General features: G+C 34.7%; 1 protein-coding gene and 1 non-coding gene across 8 annotated transcripts in view; one reads left to right on the top strand and one right to left on the bottom strand.

The window, feature by feature from the left end:
• The window catches only part of LOC120624469 (rho guanine nucleotide exchange factor 15), a 158,020-nt gene that overhangs the window by 27,842 nt on the left and 109,011 nt on the right, over positions 1 to 21,167 (bottom strand). For 3 of the 7 annotated variants that reach the window (XM_039891031.1, XM_039891032.1, XM_039891033.1), the window contains 5 exons: positions 7,994 to 8,139; positions 7,048 to 7,198; positions 6,060 to 6,402; positions 4,518 to 4,790; positions 2,454 to 2,614 (listed from right to left, as the gene is read on the bottom strand). In XM_039891031.1, coding sequence (XP_039746965.1) covers positions 2,454 to 2,614; positions 4,518 to 4,790; positions 6,060 to 6,402; positions 7,048 to 7,198; positions 7,994 to 8,139 — 1,074 coding nt within the window. Of the gene's footprint in view, positions 1 to 2,453; positions 2,615 to 4,517; positions 4,791 to 6,059; positions 6,403 to 7,047; positions 7,199 to 7,993; positions 8,140 to 14,341; positions 14,552 to 14,956; positions 15,099 to 21,167 lie in introns of those variants that run through there. The other 4 variants (XM_039891036.1, XM_039891037.1, XM_039891035.1 and 1 more) reach the window with 4 other exon arrangements.
• On the top strand, positions 6,833 to 6,904 carry Trnae-cuc. Its single transcript has one exon. It is a non-coding gene; the product is annotated as a tRNA-Glu (tRNA).

The following is a 21,167-nucleotide window of genomic DNA, read 5'->3' as shown; positions in this document are numbered from 1 at the left end:
GAAACATGATGGACTATGGAGAATTAGGACACATGAAGAGTGTGTTTTATTATCGACGTTACTAATTTAAAATATACCACAGCATATACAACAGCCAATAAGTATGATAAGGATGTGAATTAATGTATATTGTAGTGTATGCAAAATGAAAAGAAAGAAACAAAGACAGTGCAAACATAAAATACATTTACGAAGCTGTGAAACGTTATACCATAACCGCACCTCTGGTCTCTGTAAAGAACTAATATTGTTTATGTAATAACAACTTATAAGTATATTTGTCGAAAGGGCGAAATATATGTCCACTTTGAAATTGTTCCCCTTATAAAACAGAACTACCTGAAATAAAACTTTTGAATTAAGTCATCCAAGGATTTTTCAATAATGCAAAGTTTTTGATATCTCTACAAGTTATCCTTGAATCCTCGCCATGTTAGGGATATCCCAGTGTATGACACCCATACCACAAATTGTTATACACGTGGCATCGTACTGGAACTCTCAATCGCTTGGCGGGACATCTTTTTGGGTAGGGTCGTAACGCGCCTAGACCACAGCGTCCCACAAGACCAGACAAGAGAAAATTCGGAAATTATAAATTCCAAATTATATCTGCGAGGAATCGAACCGTCATCAAATCGAAAAGACATCCGTCTTATAAGAGGGCTATCACGAAGAACATGCGATGTATCTATTTTATTACTGTTATGTTTCAGATTACATCTTAAGAGACCTAAATGTTTAAATTGCAAAAACTAAATATCGCCCTTTCTACAATTATGTCTTACAAACATTGTCATACTTTTGTTTTATGTAATGTTTGAGGATGTTGGGCATACTTTTATAAGACTGACCAATCCAACTCACAGCAGCTATAAGCGATAAAGATAATTTGTCATGAAAAAATATAAAGATTCTACCATAGTGAACCTTTTCACCATAAACATAAGTTACATTTCAGATTAAACCCCCATAACTAGTGCCAATTCTGTTGTAAACAAATCGGTTACCTAAACTAAGCCGACAAGAAGTATGTAGTGCCGTCCCTTTTATTATGTTCTTTATGGAAAAGGATAGCACCATTTTTAGACTATGCGTTTTGTGTCTAACAGATTATTGGAACCAAAATCATTATTTTAATACGTGTAACGAAATCTTTGTATTCCTTTTCAATCATTTTGTTTTTTATTGTTGAATATTGTTAGAATGTTTTACGACAAATTTTTGCACGTCAATCTTGGTAAACATTTTGCATGTACCAAAATAAAAATTGATTGATTGATAATTGTTAAAATACAAACAAAACTACTAGGCAATCATAAAATATCAATACTACTGTCGCTCGCTGATGTTGGTCGTATGGGCCAGAATTACAAAACGCACTTCCTTTAAGTTAAGTTGTTTGCAAATATAATTTGTATATTAGTTATTTACAGGCACAGAGGTTCTGACCTCTGTTTAGCGCTGTCTTCGCTTCCGTAATAAAAAGTTCCAATAATTTATAATTTTACGTGTCAACAATTGGAGAGACGTCAACTGAAACTGAAATGAACCCATGAATATATTGTTCACGTATTACTATGGCAATAGAAAAAAGATTAATGTTCGAAATAATCAAATCAAAAAACTATTTACACACAAGTTAACGTGTTCACACATACACGTGTAACAGTGACGTCGAGTCATTACAATCTGAAAGGGATGGCATTTCATTTAGTTCACAAATCTAGTAAAACTAAAATATGAACATGAAACAATTCATATCGCTTATTTTAGTATAAATACTTTTTGAGTTTAAATGACCTTGCATAGGATATGTTTCTTCCATAGACATGAAGACATACTAAATTCGATATCTATATTATCTATTACATTTGGCCGGTTTCCATAGCGTTAAAAAAAACAATAGCAATATTACTAAGAAATAGTTTAGTTTTTTAATTATCTTTTCGGTAATATATTAAATATTTACAGCTGCACGCACAGGCCTTTGTATTCATAAGGAAGAGGGATTTCGATCTTAGACCAAACAGCATTACTAAAATAATCTTTATTGCTTATTAGAGAAATCTAATCAAAGTAATAAAAATTTGAAATAATAACGGAATAATATTATAATAATAAGAAATTACTTGAAAGTCGGCTAAGCTTGAAAATAAAAAACATTCTTTACTAGCTGGTGCCTAAAACTGAACGCGTAATTTTGTTTTTTTTAAACGTTAAAGCGTTGTTTTCTGGAATACAACTTGTCAGATAAAAGCTACCTTAATGCAAAAAATTTAGGTTTAACCGTGAATTGTACATGTAGTAACGCATACCGTATACTTTCCTGGAACTGTCCATCTACAGAATGTAAGCTATACATGTATTTTGCCATTTCCTATCTCAATGTGTCCAAGTTTCAGTCGACGTCTGTCACAAACACCTCTCAAGTTATCAAACGTGATCCCGACCTTCGTTCACAGCGCTAAGGTCAGTGTGTATGGGAGGCGGCGGTGGCGGCAGCGTGGGCCGCTCGAGCGCCAGGCATGGGGAGGACTCGGACCATGCACGGAGCGTACCGTCGCGACGTCGGTTCGAAGGGGACAGCGTCTCCGTTGCACCGTTGTCGCTGCTGAAACAACATTCTGGTTGAGTATTCGAAAAACTTCGCCTCGTTGCCACGTCGTTAGAGGTTCACAGTTCTCCGAGGATGCAATTTTTATGGTTACAATTATCGGACCCAGCAAACGATGTAAGTGGAGAACCGTCGCCTATTACTAAACAGACCTTTTACAGTATGTTTATGTGGTGTACAATTCATTCATTCATTCAGAGCATCACTTGTTGTACCGCCCTGTGTCCAGCTAACTGAGGTGAGGTGTTAAGCCTCATGTGTCTGTAATTAATTGTCTCCTTCAAACTTGAAGACACGCTTGCCAGGACAGCAAACTCGTACAAAATTAATGAACACTTTTAAAGACGTATGTCGGCCAAGATACAGGACAGTCAGACTGACTGACAAAATTAAAAAAAAAATACAGTTGTTAATTCAATATCGATTATAGAAAAATTCAAAAAAAAAAAACAAAAAAAAAAAAAAAAATAAAAAAATTTTAAATTTTAAAAAAATTTTCTAAACAAATTTTCGCAAAACAGCTGCGGACGTTCTGACCTAAAAATAGACCTAGACCAGAAGCTGGGTACGCTCATGTACATCCTTCTCTCGAAAATCGTGTTCATTTGTTTATTAAGTTAGTAATTATATCTTATCTTATGTCAATAATCGTTAAACGCCAATCCATATAAAAGCAGCGTGAAGGGTTTGATCTCTAAAACCCTCTCCTATGAGAGGGGAGTCTGAGGATGACGTTGATGATGATTCGAAGAATGTTTAAAAAATGTTTCCGGTACTGTTAAAGGTTACTTCTTTATCGGACAGTATTTACTCGTCGAAGGTCGCACTTGTAAAGTATGTAATGGAAACAATTTTTTTTTCTCACAGCTTGAGTTTCCCATATACAGATTCCCCAGCACACATATGTAATATACTTGGCCTAGATGAATAATAATATAATATATAGGGCTATAAATAAAACAGGCTAGCGTGATTTATTTTTACTTATAGCCCCGTGGCGGTGTTTCCACTTTATCGAACTAGGTGGCGCCACCAGTATCAATGACGTAACAAATATGGAGGGTAGAGGTAAGGAGAGTCATCTTATATGGGAGAAAAGTTGAAAAAGTGTCCAGTGTATGCGCTAAATAACAGTTCAAAAATCCTCCACAATGGTGCTGGTGGATGCACAGGGTATGGTATGAATGTAGCAATCGTAGATGAATTGAAAAATGCCGAGTTAAAAAATTTAATGTCATTATCGACTAAAGTAGTTAATTATTGAGAATTTCAACAACTTACGTTGTACAAAATATTGTGGTAAATATAACCTTATTTCCTTGTATCTCCATACTTCCTTGTTTATTTTTCAAGCCTACTCTAACAATATTTATATTTGGCGCTTCTTTTAAGAGTTACCCTGATGCAAATGTGGCGCCATCCTAATTTAATACATTTTGACGACACTTTTTCATATACACAGATAACTCTCCTTACCTCTACCCTCCATACGTAACAAACTAAACGTGCTTTTGAAGTTTGACACATGAGCGCTATATAATGATATATAACTTCTACAGACGAATGATTGGATCTTCTTTCCCGAGCTCAATACCAGGTCGGTCATTATTAAAAATAAAAAATAAAAAAATTTAAGACTGATGAAGTTTTTAATAGAATTATAAGCCTATAAACTCTACTTTTCAATAACTTAAAATGGTATATGTGATGTTGTTACCCTCGAAGAGGTTAAGTTCACAACAAGCCGGATATATCGAAACTTAGTCCAGTAATTTGAGTCTTAAAAGAGTTTCTTAAAGCATATTGGTGATACAAAAGATTATGACATTTTTTTAAATTTTATGTTTCTTCGGCAGAGCCGACATCTTGTTATATTTTGACCAATTTAAAAAAATCTTACCAGTTGCTAAACCCCGAATCGCCGTCCATAGAGTCGGTCAAATAGAACGTGGAGTTGGTAATCTTCAACGCGCTGGGAACGTCTGAGTTGATGTCCACTGCCATAGATGTCGCTCGCCGGAACCTCGACTTGAAGGAGAAGTATGCCTTCCTGGATAGCGTCCCACTGCTCTTGGTATCACTAGTGGGCGTCGTGGGCTTCTCTGGGGGAGGCTTGTCTGGTAAAGGGGGAGGGACATCGCCATTGCTATTCCTTTTTTCGCCTAAGCTGGACCTATGAGAGTGAAAAAAAAATTTAATATAGAAGTATTATTTATTTATTTAAAAAATCATTCAAATCAAATATTTTTTTATTTTAAATTTTTTTTTTTTTTTTTTTTTATTTATTTTGTTTCATTTTTAATTTATTAATTTATAAGTAGTATTATTTTTATGTATTATATTTGTAATTAAATATATTTATTTCTTTCTTTCACATTTGTTTTATAAATATAACCTCAAATAAACTATGTAAAACTAAATAAAATCTAAAACGTCTTCGAAACCACCATTTGTATTGGTAGTTACTTATAATAAATAAGTAAATTTGTGTTTAGTTACAAATATTGTTTTATATAAATTTATTTAAGTAATGATATATTTATTTTACTGTTTTAGTTTTCTTCGCCATTGGTAGCCTGGAAGAAATCGCTATGAAACAATAAGGCTGCAAAATTGTAAACGTTGTTTTGTTATACTTTTCTTTTTATGTACTTTTTGTGGTGTGCAATAAAAGTATATTCATTCATTCATTCAAGTATTCGTTTGAAGTAGCGGCATGATATGATAAATTATGTTTTCATCTATCTCTTTGTTACCGTGCCGTGTCGTTTCATGACAGGGGTGACAAAGGGGTCAAAGGGATATAACGCCCGTCTTCTAAGCGTGGCGATTATGTGCAAACCCCTTCCGTTGGAACAGTCCAGCAGTGAACTGTCAAAGGCAATTGATGACAAAGCCCATGATAACATTTGCCGTATCATATTATCTATACTTACAACGTGTAAATGAAAATCAAAATAATACATCAGAGGCTTTTGAAGTACATTATTTAACGTCTTTAAGATTAATCTGCCATAGTTTTACTGAAATAAATTAGATACAGCCCTAACATCACATGCAAAATTAAAATAAAGTGACTCCCGTCACTTAATTAGGTACGCGTCTCGAAGTGTAGATACTATGCACGTAGTGGTCTTTTATCTTCATTAGGGTTGCCACAAGTAAACACATAAAATTTGTTGAATTAGTTTGCAGTGAAATTATTAGTATTTTATACAGGATGATTCCTTATGAAATATACTTCTGCACCTTTCAACAGTATTTCGTGTTACACGTTGTATATTATGTACTTTTTTTATAACGGCTATGGACTTAAAACCCATAACATTACACCAACTTGCAGTGATAGCAGAGTTGGCAAGGCGGGTTCAAATGGTCAAGAACACATACGGTTGGAATATAGATAAATTACATAAATGGAAAGATTTCTAGCTATAATTACCTATTAACCCCTTTCTCCGCTGCAGCCTTAGTAATTGTTTTCTCTACTCCAGATTTATTAACCCCTCGGTCCATTACCCCGGTCTTAATACCCCCCTTTTCCCCTATCACAGTTTTAAGCTCCTCCTTAAAAGTACCAGTCATCTTTGCCAAGGGATTCTCAGCCTTATTCAGTGCATTCTTTGTGTCATTAAAGTTGACATTGGAATAAACGTGCTGGATTTCGGGTTTTTCGTAGTTGGCGTATATATTGGGTGACTTGGTTTTCGGATGGTTCTTCGGCACGTCGTAAGTCCCATTTTGGTTGCCCGATGACTTGGTGAACGGTTTGCCGTCCATTGCAACTGCAAACAATATAATAAGATTTAAAAAAAATGTAAAAAAATAAGCATGGTAATTTGTACACAACGCATAAGTATATTATATTATAAACATGTATGTCGGTAACGCGTAACTTTTGCTACAAAAATAGCAACTCTGCTAAAGAAGTGGTCCCTTTATAAATTCGAGTTAAGCGTTAAGAAGTGTCGTCCCATTTTCCCAATCAGATCATTAGACATGAAAAATGTGCCACCAAATGTACAGTAAACCTTTGTAGAAAAAGCTGCAATAGGTTAAGATGAAATAAATTTCTAAACATTTTCTCAGCTTAACTTTTCACCATAATGCTGGCAATGTCTCTAATTACGATAATAAAGAGGAATATAAACAAACTTACAACTGTAAATCAAAGAAATGGTTATAAGATTCGATACTTTGAGCAGTTTACACATATCCGATATGGTCTAGTGGCTAGGATACCTGGCTCTCACCCAGGAGGCTCGGGTTCGATTCCCGGTATCGGAATAAGTTTTTTAATATTTAATTTTTTTTATTTTAGTTTCTTTAAAAAAACTTGACACAAAAAATCTTGACATTAAAAGTAGGTAATTCTTAAAAAAAAAAAGAATTTGTAATAATATGTATTTTTTAGTGACTCCGGAACGTACCAGAATATCGCTTAGTGAGATTCCGTTTGATCTGGCGCATCTTGCGTTGAGCGGCATTCGCAATCTTCGTGAGCGTGTAGGGCCCCCCACCGATGGGAGGGTTGGGAAGCCTCGACGCTGGCAGCGCGGGGGGCGATTGCGGTTGTAAAGTCTGCAATATATATAGTTTTTTTAGTGATCATCATTATAATTGTGTGCACGTGATTGTTTTAACTTCCGCGTATTCACTTTCTGTGTCAAAGAAGGTCAAACTACCCAATACATTATATTTTTCTTTATTAACGATAAGCCAGCGCTTGACGACAACCATGCCCGTTAGAAAGCAATGATGAGGTCTAGGTTGGAGCAAGCTTTCCTAGAAAAAGTCTTTTCACTCTGGCCTTAAAGGTACTAAAATTATACGAGGCAGGAAACACAGTTGCCGGGAGGAACGTCATGTCAACGCCAATGACAGCAGTACGATTGAGCTGATAGTGTGGACTGACTATGTTGTGGACTAGATAGTGTGAAAAGTGTCTAATTCTATTATTCTAGATTATTTACGGTCAAAACTTTATATAACAAAATTTTAATTAAATTCGTTTACTCCGCTACAATATTTGGTCGTTTATATCTTTTTCCTAGTACCTGTAATTTTTATAGACCAGCTGATCGGGTTCTCGTGAGCTGGTTCGAATAACCAACACACAATATATTTACGTATTTTTATATATATGTGTCATATCACCCTATCACAATCAAAAGTGCCATCTATGTGCCTATTTGAATAAAGAAATATTTGAATTGACTTGACTTGCACGGGTGTCAATCACCATCGATATCCAAAATCCGGGCTGGTACTAAGAATTTCTTATTTGCAGAATGATCTGCAGTCTAATATGATAGACACCAACGAGGAAATTCGTTTATTTTCAAGTAGTAAGTAGTTTTTTAGCATGGTACTAACCTTGTCATGGTCATCGGTATCGCTGTCGCTGTCGAAGGAGTCGAAGTCGTCCTCAAGCGGGATGGGCGGCACTGGCGGCAGCGGCAGGTGCGGTGCCGCTGGTTCGAGGGACTCGTAGAAGTGGCCAGAGTCGCTGCTATCACATTCTGCAAAGATAAAATAATGAATTTTAACCATCGAGTGGCCCGAGTCGCTGCTATTGCATTCTGCAAAGATAAAAGTATGACTTTTAACCATCGAGTGGCCCGAGTCGCTGTTATTGCATTCTGCAAAGATAAAAGTATGACTTTTAACCATCGAGTGGCCCGAGTCGCTGCTATTGAATTCTGCAAAGATAAAAGTACGACTTTTAACCATCGAGTGGCCCGAGTCGCTGCTATTGCATTCTGCAAAGATAAAATAATGACTTTTAAGTTTTAACCATCGATCACTAATGCTATTAACAAATGTTTGAAATCCCGATACAAATGTGTTCAGCTTTACAAGCTCTTCTTTAGCTTCACCTGTTTTTTTGTTTGTATTTGTGTAACCGACTTTGTGAACTTGATTTTGACCCTCTTCAAACGGTCGGATTCCGTTTAAACTTTCGAGGACCGATGACAATACACTAATTTGATGAAATAATTCCCTTTTTCTATTAGCAAAATAAGATTTGTGTGAATAGTTTATTTTATTTTCCAACCATTATCTTTAGCCGATTGATTTAATATTAACAAATTTGATTTCACTTTAAGAAGTCGCAGGGCATACTAAGAGCACGTCCTGCAACGTGCCGTTCTGTGTCCATCAACTTGAGGCGTAGGTGCCCGTAATTACACAGCCAGACACGCCTTGCACGCAGCATTGCAACAACGCTGCTTAGCGGCAGAAATAACCATATCAGTAGCAGGTACTTTTGTGACAAGTTCTGACGCAAAAAGCTCTCCTAATGCCACTAAAGGACCTTCAAGTTAATGCGACCAAGATGCGTTACAAAAGTTCGTTAAACAAGTCCAAAAAAAAGCAAAAGTCACTGCTACACCGGTTATTTGATGAATAATTTCAACGATGACCCATGTAGGTACCTAAATAGGTCTCATTTGACATCCGCGGAATGTTGCTAGCTCACAAACTTTTCTCATTTTCACATTTTATGATAAACGTTTAGAACATTAGAGGTAAAAGAATTAATCTCAACTGCTAAATGAAATGAAGTGAAAAACCGCCTATTCGAGAAACACTACTAAAGTGGAGTGATTTTTGATGCTTCACAGACATACAGTACACGGTTTCTGTACGTTCTTAATTCTGTGCCTAAACGTATTTAACTTAGCTCGCTAGTACAAGCTGAGGCTATTGTGGAGTTGGAATAATGTTGCGAAAACCCGCCAGACGTGCGTGTTGAGGTTGCCTCACGGAATGGTCACGTTATGTAAGAGGCATATATAGATATATATTATATATACACCTTACCGCAAGACTGCGCTGGAGCCTTGACATTTTGTCACTGCATTTTAGGACAGGTACCTTACTTGAAAAGTATCTGTTGCCAATTTAATTAAAGGATAGTTTTGTTTTCAGAATTAGCAACTAAACTAACTAGCTTTGCCCGCGGCTTCGCTCGCGTTAAGTTTAATTTCGATTTGGTAAATTTTAACTACAAATGTTAAAAAATAATTTCTTGCTTTAAATAGAAAATATGAACGTAAATTAATTAGAAAATCTTTCCTATACATTTTCAACCCCTATTTGATGCCTATATTAGGAAATGGAATTTTTAATATTTGTGAAATACTTATTTCTTGATTTTTATTCAACAACCTGAAATAGATTTAACTTCAAAAAAAATTTAGTAAATGTAGGATTTTATATAAACTTTCGTACACCATTAAACCCTCTTAGGGTTGGAGTGTTCTAAAATCCTCTCTTAGCAGATGCCTACGTTGTAATAACTATATGTGTGCAAAATTTCAGCCCGATCCGTCAAGTGGTTAGAGCTATGCGTTGATAGGTCAGTCAGTCAGTCAGTCACCTTTGCATTTTATATATACTAGCGGATCAACGCGACTTCGTCCGCGAATGAGTGGACTTAAAAAAATAGTCGTATGTCCAATGAATAATTCCGAGATTTCAATATAAATTAATCCTAGCTAGATCGATTTATCGCCCCCGAAACACCCTGTATACTAAATTTCATGAAATTCGTTGGAGCTGATCCCGAGATTATATATATACATATATATACTTTATATTTTACATTTCAAATTATATAAATATATATATATATACATATATATAAAAGTAAGTGCAAAACCATCGCCCATAAACAGAGCAAAACTTCGCAGGCCATGTAAAAACACATCCTGCGAAGTGTTTCCCGGTTAACATTAACCTGAGATGTATATGTAAATTCCCATGTGCCTGTAATTACTCTGGCATCCACGCCCTTCAGACCGGAACATAGCATTGTGAAATAAGCACGGTAGTACTACCCTGGAACTCTGTCACAAGTAGCTCTCCTACTCTTAAAGAGTTTCAAAGACAGCTCACACTTAACCAAGAGGAAAAAAAATTTTAAATGTATATAAAAAATATCGGAACCGACAGGATTTGAACCTGCGACTCTCTAAATTTTTATATGCATTTTAAATTTATAAAATTGATAATTCCTCCAAGTGTAGGTAAAAACACTAATAAAATATTATAAAAAAAGGAAAAGTAAGTAAGTAACTTACCTAAAATATTTTGCTATTCTTACATTTTATAAATTTACAAAGGAAAACCACGCTTGAACGAAAAACTAAAGTGGAGTGGAACTAATGAAAAACAGCTAATAATTCTCGGAAGAGCTAAATAAAGATTTTACTTGTGTATAGCAAAACAAGTATTCAAAGATACATCGAGAAGAAAGCTGGTTTATAAATAGATGTACCTATTATTCACCAAAATTATCCATTTACTTAAAAAATAATATTATTGTAAACTTAAATATATATTATGAAAATTAAGCTTAATTTGCTGCAATCCGCGAACAGCAGGTGAATCTGTATGGTGTTATTTATAATTTCTTCAATACTTATACTCCACACCAAAAAGATCCTCGGCAATGTATCCTCTACTCACGTTTCGCTCCGAAACCAGAGCATCCTCGGGAGATGTTTTTATGAGACTTTACAATGAATTATTAACAATTATTCATTATTACATACACGGATAAATTCAATCTAAAGATTATGGATTAGCCTTATTATTTACATTGGGAGAAAAATGGCAGCGGGCTAGCTTGTTAGGGTTCTGGCACTTATATTTAACCCATTCCCTTAATTGGGTTTCTACTCGTCATCGTACCGGAACGCTAAAGCGCTTGGCGGCACAAACAAAATTAAGATACATAATAAATAAGAAAGTGACGAAGATAAAGTTCCATGCTTTCTTCATTTAGAAATGAATATATGAATGAAATATACCTATTACGCATGTTTAAATAATTAGATATTTAAATATTACGTATGATAATGAACGTAGTCTGTATCATAGATGGACAATCATAATTACAAGAAAAAATCTTCCTCAAACACAATTCAATACAAGTTTATATAAAGTCTGCGATAACTATGCGAGCATTAAAAAAAAACGTGTGTGTGCTTATGTACACGCGTTAGAAGTTATACTTCTTTGGCGTAACAATATAAAAATCTTTTCAAGACAGTTATCTTTCGCCTTATTCTGCGTTTGTAGAAAAAACTACTCTTACAATAGAAAAAGGTATTTAATACATTGAAAGACTTATTACAACGCATCATCGAGTTATCTCACTATCGGAAAACCAAGTTTCAACATTAAAATTTGGGATTTTTGTTTGTACAATTAAATCACCGGAATGAGCCCGCAGACTTTGACAATTCAAAGTGCACAGTGTCAAAACTTTTATTAAAAAACATAATTTTTTACTACAGCTAACTTCAGGGTGACGGTTTTCCGTGACGGTGTGCGCGCGGATCGTAAATATTTACTCTCATATTTTTTTCCTTTAGCGCCAAAAGAAGTAAAACTTAAACAAGAACTATTGAGTGACATAGATGATAATAAAAGTAATAAAAACCTGGAAGCTATTAAAATAATTGTAAAGGCAGTGCGGTCAATTTTGCAATATTGGTTAACCCGTAATTACACGATAAGTATACTATGAACCACAGTAATGATGAATCATTAATATTGAAAGGTAATAGTGGTAATCACCTTACCGTTTCGAGTACGATCCGATCATTAGATGACATTTTAATGTGCGTGCCTGATTCAGTTAATTAACTCGATTTTGATGGAAAAAAAAAACCTGGCTAAGTCTGTTGTGGGTTCTTCAGGGCGCGTGAAGTGCAGGGCGTGCCTGTGATAAGGTCTACACGAATAAAACATTTTTGAATTTGAATTTGATGTTCAAGAAACCGCTGCTGGTGCAGTACCTATATATTTAAAGTGTCTCTGCAATGTGAGATACAGAATCAACTCGCGATTTCGCCCGAATGTACTAATAACTTACGTACATTTTCTCCGCTAATTTCTTAGCTACTGCGTGAGACAATTAACTATTAATAGGTTTTCCTGGATAAAATGGATTCCGTGTATTAAAAATAAGGAAACAGCACAAGGTTCTAATACAATAAATTAAATGTCAAGCAACAATCTACCACAAATGGCATACAAACTGTTTTATCAAAGCACTACTTTTTTGGGATAAAAGAAGGCCTCGCTCGCTAGCGAAAAATAATCTAAATCGCTCTACTAAGGGATCTCATCCTCATCGACGGAGAACAGCAACAAAGAGATCGGCGTCTGCCTGATAGATATTTGCATTCGTCTCCATCGATGAGATTTCTTTTAATGTGAAGGACAAGTAACATAACCTATGGTATATAAATAATATCTTCAAGGATATTCAGTCAAGTGCTCTTAGCATATTGGCCCAATTAATAGAGCCTACTTAGGTTAAGTTATGACCACAATGGTGGAAACGTATCACACTTTTTATCACCCTTTCAATCTTGCTTTCATGTTTCTTTAGTTATAGCCAGTTTTTCTCCTATTTAATTAAAAATATGTAAGAATTATAGTTTTGGGCTTATAGTGTGCCCTGCAGGACGCTCTTCACGAGTCTTAGATCTAGAGACTGCACTCTTTAGTATCAATTAGATCTGTTTTCTAACTGGGCTTCAAGTATAGTTCTAAGTGAAAGTGATTTTCTTCGCCATTAATAAAACCCACACTACGCAGTAACCAGTAACATTATTAGTAGCTCCGACTAAATAAATAACTAGCTGTATGATTTATACATAAACTTGTAAGTTGTAATATAACTTGATTAGTTTGCTTGTTTATTATCGAATATAAATCACTTGTTCTAGTATTAAAAATATTACATTTAAAATGTTAATTTCTATATTAAACAACTGAGTTGAGACAAGTTGGCCAAGTCATTTCTAATGGCCAGGTTTATCAAAGCTATTAATGCCAGTCTTTCTGCTACGAGTACATTTGGTTTTGATTTGTTGATCATTTTAAGAATCCTTAATTCTATTATCTTGATCAACATCATCCCCATATCGTTGTTATTCAGAAGTTACAAGGAAACGTACGATGCATTTTGCTCCGACGTTTCATAGATGCTATTAACTTAGGGATATCAAAATTTGGGTATTCATAGGAAAGGAATATGCCATTTCACTCAAATGCACCTTAGTTTTTAGCGATTGCAGTTAAAGAAAACTATAAAGTTATTAGCTGTTAACCGCGTTCTTGGCCAGTGTTTATTACGGTTTTTTACACACACCGTGGAAATAGTTTGTTTTCCTAGAATAAACGTTACTAAACTATGTTACTTACTGTCTTTTCAACTAACTCTTTCCCAAAAATCAAGTTGATTGGTTGCTTAGTTAGGGCGTAGAGTAAGGACAAACAAACAACCACACTTTTGCATTTATAACATGAATTTGATGAACTTCAGAGTTTGGAGCATAGGCACAAGGTTGCCTGCCTTTCGGTATTCTATAATATATATTTTGGAGAGTGTGCTCAAGAACCATTTGATCTAGTTCCCCCCCTCACCTTTTTACCATCGAACCGCGAGGCACCGTAAGGATCTGAATCCCTACGTGGTTGATATACCGCGTACGCGTACGAAGCGCTTTGTATCTTCGTTTCCGATTCCATTTTTCCCAGTACCTACAATATGAGTACCTTCAAATCAAGAGTGAAGAGGCATCGTCTAGGCAAGCGCGCTCCACCTTAGGCTGCATTACCATAAGGTGTGATTGCAGTCATCAAAAAAAAAAAATCCAATTCTGGCAAAATGTGCAATATGTGTGTAATGCATACCAATAAATGCAACAAGATCCTGTATCTCGAATTCTCCGTCACGCAAAACTGTTCTCACGCTCAGCCACCATGTCTGTTCGAGCACTTCGATGAACTTCACTTTATCCTCGACGGTTTTACGAACTCGTTTAGGTGTTTCGTCATTCTCGCTATAATACGTGCACTTTGCGCTTGTATTTATGTAAACTTTTGATGGTGACGTCACAGAGACTAAAAGAACGGTCAAGGTGATTTAGACATTGATTCCGCTTTGATTATATATAAATTGAGCGAGAAATAAAGCATGATCGCGGCATACGACTCGGTACAAATTGTGAAAGGGTTAAATAATTACTTGAAAGCACAAGGATGTCAGTACATTCTACGTTGAAGATTTAAATGAAAGGCAGATCAAAGGCATTGGAATGGTTCGTAGCTAAATTGCTCGGACAACAAAGACAACTTTAGGTACAATTAGCACGTGTGGTCTGTAAGTGAAATCGGAATGGGCATATTTTACTGGTTGTCACAATAACTGAGTCACTTGGGCCTAAATACCGGTCTCGCGTCATGCTTGCCATATATGTTTATGCTAATGATAAATATCGATAAAGCGGATCAAGAAGTCTATAGCACCTTGATCGCCACAATTCCTTCGAAAAGTCCGCGGCCTCGGCGTACCAACTCCGCCATTCAGCGGGGGTCTGTCTGATACCATTTTTCAACATTTTTTTACTACATCACATTATCACTTCACTTTAAACTGATGCACTTATGCCTCTGTGGAAATCGTCAGTATTTATCTCTCGATACATTATCTTAGTTGAAAGACATGTCCGAATAGTTCGCAATGATTTCAGATACTAGTCGATGCAGGAAAAAAAATAAATTAAACGAGACACCGGCAGCTGTTGTCCGTTTCAGGGTCAACCAGTATCGGTCGACTTCAGATCGTGAGCAGATTTTTCTTCATATTATAATTTTGTTGTGTTATTATAAATGTATTGCTGTATTTTCGTTAGAGGTATACTTACTGATTATTATAGTTTAGTTTTCAATATTTTATGATTAACTTTAGTTAGAATTTTTCGTTCGCTGTATTACAATTTATAAGCGCAATATTTTAAGATCTCGCAGTTTGAAGTTTCAGATTACTGTGCAACACGATACACTTTGCAACGCTCCACTTAATCTCAAGTTAAAAATAAACTGTATATATATCACATAATCTTACGTTCTTAAGAGATTCTTTATTGTTTCAAAGTTTTGCAAACTTGTTGAACATGAATGAATGAACATTTTTGTTTTAGCCACTCAAATAGTTTTAGCATTGGTACAGTTTAGGGTTGTACGTTTTATCATAGAATTGGATGAAAAACCTTAGTATGCGCTTTAATCAATTCAAAAGCAGTAACTGAAATAGAATTACAACGATGTATTTTAACAGTAAGTATACATTTGAACGTGTCCAAGCCGGTTACCAAAACAGCGTTGTCCAAATTGTTGGCGTTACGAAATTAAGCAGCAACACTATCTGTCTGTATTCAGAGTTTGCCGCTACGTATTATGGTGATGTTTGCAATCAGAGCATTAAATTGCAACACAATGAGGCTAGCGAATAATCTGTATCGTTCAAGAACTGGTAAAGCAATTGATAGCTGTTTTTCAGTTCTGTAATACGACAATTTATCTTCTATAATCTATGATTTATGTCTCGTTACGATACTTTAGTAAGGATTTATGTATTTATTGATTTATTTATAAAATAGTTAGGGCTGCGCTATTATTATCCCTAAAGGTTACGTTGAATTAGTTTTGAGTGCAAGCTTTCCTTTTTGTACATATACAAAATAACTTTAGTAACATCGTGCTATCGATTGTTCTTGTGAACTAAATGGTAAATTTATTGATTTTTACAGCACTGGAATGCCGTTTAGTTGCCCCAAATATATAGAATTCTAAACGTTTCCAACTGCGGTCAATTGTATTATTGATTGTATACGTCCTACGACCGTTGTTTGAATAGGAGATTGACTACTTTAACGAAGTGTATATAAAGTAATTTAAGTAATTAGATGCATCTAATTTTGTATGTCAAACACAAATTGTACCACAATTTAATCAGCATTAACGGTTCTGTTGTAACCTGTTATTTATAAGTTTTAAACGGAAAGCGTTATTACGGATAAAAGTTTTCCTATGTTAGTTTTACGTTCACTTATATTAGCACTTTTTCACACTAATTTTTAGGGAAAGTAGATCATAATAACTTTGTTGAGGTAAAAATAGCTCTTTACATTTTTAAGACACACCCACAATGCAAACTTTTATCTTTGTCGTGATCAGTATTAAACTGGAAACAAGACACGATAAAATCTTTAGACAACGAAAGTAAAAGTCGACTAGCAAATTAATATAGCTAAATGAAAATTTTTATAAAATGATTTGATTTCAGAATTTAGACTACACCAAATTGTATGCAATTTTGGGCAAAATATAACTCTTTCACGTTTGGACATAAGTTTTCTCAAAAGTATTCAAATAAACCACAAATTTACATATTCGTATGGTACATAAACCAAAATGGTTTCAAATTGGAGTATGTTTTGAGTCAATTATTCTACCAATCTCGATGTGTATCTAGCGTTCGACACGCGATGCACTTTCTAAGTGGTAGCATGGAAAATGCAGACAATACTCGCTTTGTTTCGCTATACCTACCATACAAGATCATTGGAATTACCCCGGTTTGTTTGTGCATTCAATAGAAAACAATTATTATCAACAGCCTCCAGAACGTAAACATTTCCTTTTCTCTTAGTTTATTCCCTGATACTGATGCATCTTTTGGTAATTCATAACTGAATACAAGACTGAATTTGAGGTTTTAGAAGACATATGTGACTTTCTAGGTTTTTAGCATCCGTAACCCATACGTTGCCATTTCTGTTATTGCATAACGTTCTCAAAATTTACTTTACAGATTGTCCCATAACGAGTCTATGCGTACTATCCTAAATCGATATATTTGGCAAATTACTGGTTATCTTTTGCAAGAATTGATCCATTCTTGAAACTTCTTATTTGTTGTTTTATAAATTTGTGATTTCAGTGTATATTAATAATAATTATGCAGCCATTAAGTCAATATACTGTCTTGGAACTATATATTTATGCTCTGTTTATTTAATTGATATTAATTAGGCAATGAAACGGTTTACTAAAGGCAACTGCATTTAAGATTGCGAAAAGGACTCATTGTTTTTTTGATTAGACTCAGCGTTGCAGTTTAAATATTATATTTAGTTCAAATATTATTCTTTATACAATATCAGAATTAAGTTACATTGTTTTTTGTTCAGAAATAATCTAGTATCAATCACAGTTTTATTTAAAATTAATACACACTGGTATCAGATTCATAAACAGACCAAGTTCTATATTAAATATTCCGTAGCGCAATTCCATCGTTCCGGCTAGTTGGAGGCTAGTGGGTCGAGACCGATTGCCGGATGCGTGTCAATTCAGCCTAGATGTTTAGAAGCTGTTCTCCTGGTTTTTTATTACAACAAAATCCTACACAAGACTACATTATCAACATTAAATTTAATTAATTAATTAAAACTGCATTATTTATGTATAACCAGCTGTTACCCGCGGCTCCGTACGCGGTCTTTCATGAATCCTGCGGGAACCTGGCATAATAGGGCATATAGGGTATAATGTATCTCCATTCCAAAATTCAGTCATTCAGTTTAGTAGTTATGCTTTAAAGAGTTACAAATATTCATCCATCCATCCTTACAAACTTTCGCATTTATAATATTTAAATTAGGACGATTTCTTTAAATCATAAATTTATAGTTTTCAATATTTCTTCTTCAAATTCCAAAAAAGGAAAAAACCAGGAGAACAGCTTCTTCAACTATTTTCTCAAAATGATAGTCTGTTATAAGTAATAACCGTTCCTGAATTGATTAGCGATGGCGATATCCTTTTCAATCATTATGAGGCTTAAGCCAGATTATGAGTTAATTCTTTTAAAAGTATTATCTATATATTTCCCGACCAATTATTATAATGTGGATAATCTCTTGTAAGTGTAACCTCTTCTCTAACTTTTGAATGAGTAATCCTTTCAATAAGCTAATTCCAGGTGGGGGTCAGTTTTTAATTAGCACTTGAAGAGAAATAGGGGTTTCAAGTTAGCCTCATTGTTTTCTATGGTTTGAACTAATTTTATTGTGAGAAATTTTGAAATTTAGCTAAGCGTAGAAATATCAAAATTTAAAAATTTATTTAGGGCATTCCAACACAAATAGACAAAGTGGTGTTTACAGCTCCAAAAATATTGGGAGCACGTAAATTGCAATTTTTGGATACTAAGGAGAGTCCTGTTACAATGGTAGAAGAGGGAAGCCCATTCAAAAAGTTGAACAATAGTATAATCATGTATTAAATAAGACTTAGCGTGCGCTTTTGTCCAAACGAAAGAGTTTTAAAGACGTTAGTTAAAACGCGTTACCGTTATAAAGTGTCACCAATAGATTGATGTTAAAGTTATATTGAATAGGGTTTTACGATACGTTACAAAAGCCCTGTCGAAAGGATAATATGCAGTAAAGATATAAACTTTTTACAATACATAACAAATTAAATAGGAAACGTCCAGTTGCCTTGAATAATAGCAAATGGGATTTTGACTTCCGCACATTAACTTCCGCAGAGTAACGATTCCTTTTATCAGCTTATTTTCTTTCTAATAAATCAATAATTTTAACTTTTGGATTGTAATAGAGACGCTTGTTTCATAGTTATGGTATTTTTTTTTCTTAACTTTATAAAACGATGAAGTTATAATTTGTTTGTAATTTTATGTTATATGTATTATGTCGGATTACATGTGAATGTCGTGTTTAGTGAAAGTGCTAGAATTATGATACAATATCGTTGATAGCTAGAGGCTTCGTGGTATTCATAAATCTTTGTTATACTCTTATTTCGACTGGAATGCATCTTAGAATCCGGTTGAGTAAGTTGTGGTGTAATGGTATTAAGTTACAATATCCATAGCTCAATGACTTAAGAATTAAGCTCATTGACAAATCAATCTTTATTGATTGTCTTAAGTTAGCTTTCGTAAGTTAGTGTAAGTTTTTATGTTAATTCAATGTAATATTTAATGAGTCAAATAACTGCCATTATTTTAGATTCCCATATAGAAAAATATATCTATAGCCTTTAATCTTATATTAATAAATCGTGGTTACTACACGATTGATGAATTCCTAAACGACAAGGCTGCTTGGAAGCAGGCTACTCCGCTCTCAATTCTCACAAAACAGAAAAATTCTAAAGATTGTTAAACTTTAAAATGATGTTGGAAAAGAGCAATCTGCTGAGTTTCTTGCCGGCTCTTCTCAGTGGAATCTGCCTTTCGAACCGGTGGTAGAGTCACTACAAACAGACTTGACGTTTCATAAGTGCTTATTAATTGGGCCTACTTGAAATAAATGAATTTTGAATTTTGAATTTGAATCGGTGATTATAGCAATAATTAAAGGTAAAACTACTGGTATTTATGTTAAATATCAGGTTTTGTAATGATGCCCCATTGGAAAAATACAAATTAGAAATCAAAATATTACGAAACCAAATTAAAAGTCTAATAAATGGTAAACAAAATTATAAAAGGCATTAATGAATACATAATTTTACGACCGGTGGTATTGTCTAAATTTGGCATTCGCACTTCGGAGCTAAACAACATAATCTCGGCCTTAAGCCTAAGTAAGCAATTATCTACATTCTAATTTAATTTCGTGTTCACGTTTAACGAAGGAGTTCAAGATAAATAGGATGAAGCAAGAACAGACATAGTCACTCTAATGGACCGAAGCGAAGCGTGACGAAAGGTAAAGCGCAATTTTGCGATAACATTTAGTATATTGGTAAGAACAATACATTGTACTTTATTTGAAAATTTTAATCCGCTACAGGGCACTGGTCCTCTCAGAGTGAAAAGTCGTCTGAGTTTATTAGGCTCAGGACGCAAATCTTTAGGCTCAATTGTAAAAAAAAATGTAGTCACGCTACAGGTAACGGGTTTCCTCTAGAAATTAGAAGGGTTTAGGCCGTAGTTCTCGACGCTGGCCAAATGCGGATTTCTAGACTTCATACGCCATTGAGAACATGGAAAACTCCCAGTCATAGAGGTTTCCTCAAGTAATATTGGATTTGTTAAATAAAACATTAAAAAAAAACATGTATTAGTTTATAAAGTAGTTTTTTTTTATGTTATATATATATATATATTGTACTCTCCAAATTGTACTCTCTTGATTGTATTTAAATCTTTGTAACTACTTTTTGTTTCTTTGGTGTACAATAAAAGTGTATTCATTCATATATATAAATAAAATTTGATGTAAATAACAGCAATGCAACGTTATATACGACGATTCTCAATTTGGTTACCATCGATGGTCAAACGAACAAAACAGGTATTCCAACGGTTCGTATGGAAAAGTAAACAAAATACTGACGTTTTCTACAAATAAGCACACACATAAATCGTTTTACGTTAGATTTGTACGATTGCACTTGTTTTTAAGGCACTTTCACTGAGAAGTTTAACGCGCGGCGCGTGCGTCTTTCGCGCGGTCGGAGGGCAAACTCGCGCGCACTCCCCTCTCCCTTCCAGCGAGCGTAGGCGGTTACCGGCTGCGCACCTGAATAACCATTTACGTAGCACCCCCTATTGAAGCCTTCTACACAGTTCACCAATTTTATCATCAACCTACGGGCCAACCTAAAACAGCGATACGCTATGGTGGCCGGGTTGAAA

Source organism: Pararge aegeria, chromosome 6 (genome assembly GCF_905163445.1).
Source record: "Pararge aegeria chromosome 6, ilParAegt1.1, whole genome shotgun sequence".
NCBI classification, from domain to species: Eukaryota; Metazoa; Arthropoda; class Insecta; order Lepidoptera; family Nymphalidae; genus Pararge; species Pararge aegeria.
This window is presented reverse-complemented; position numbering and strand designations above follow the sequence as displayed.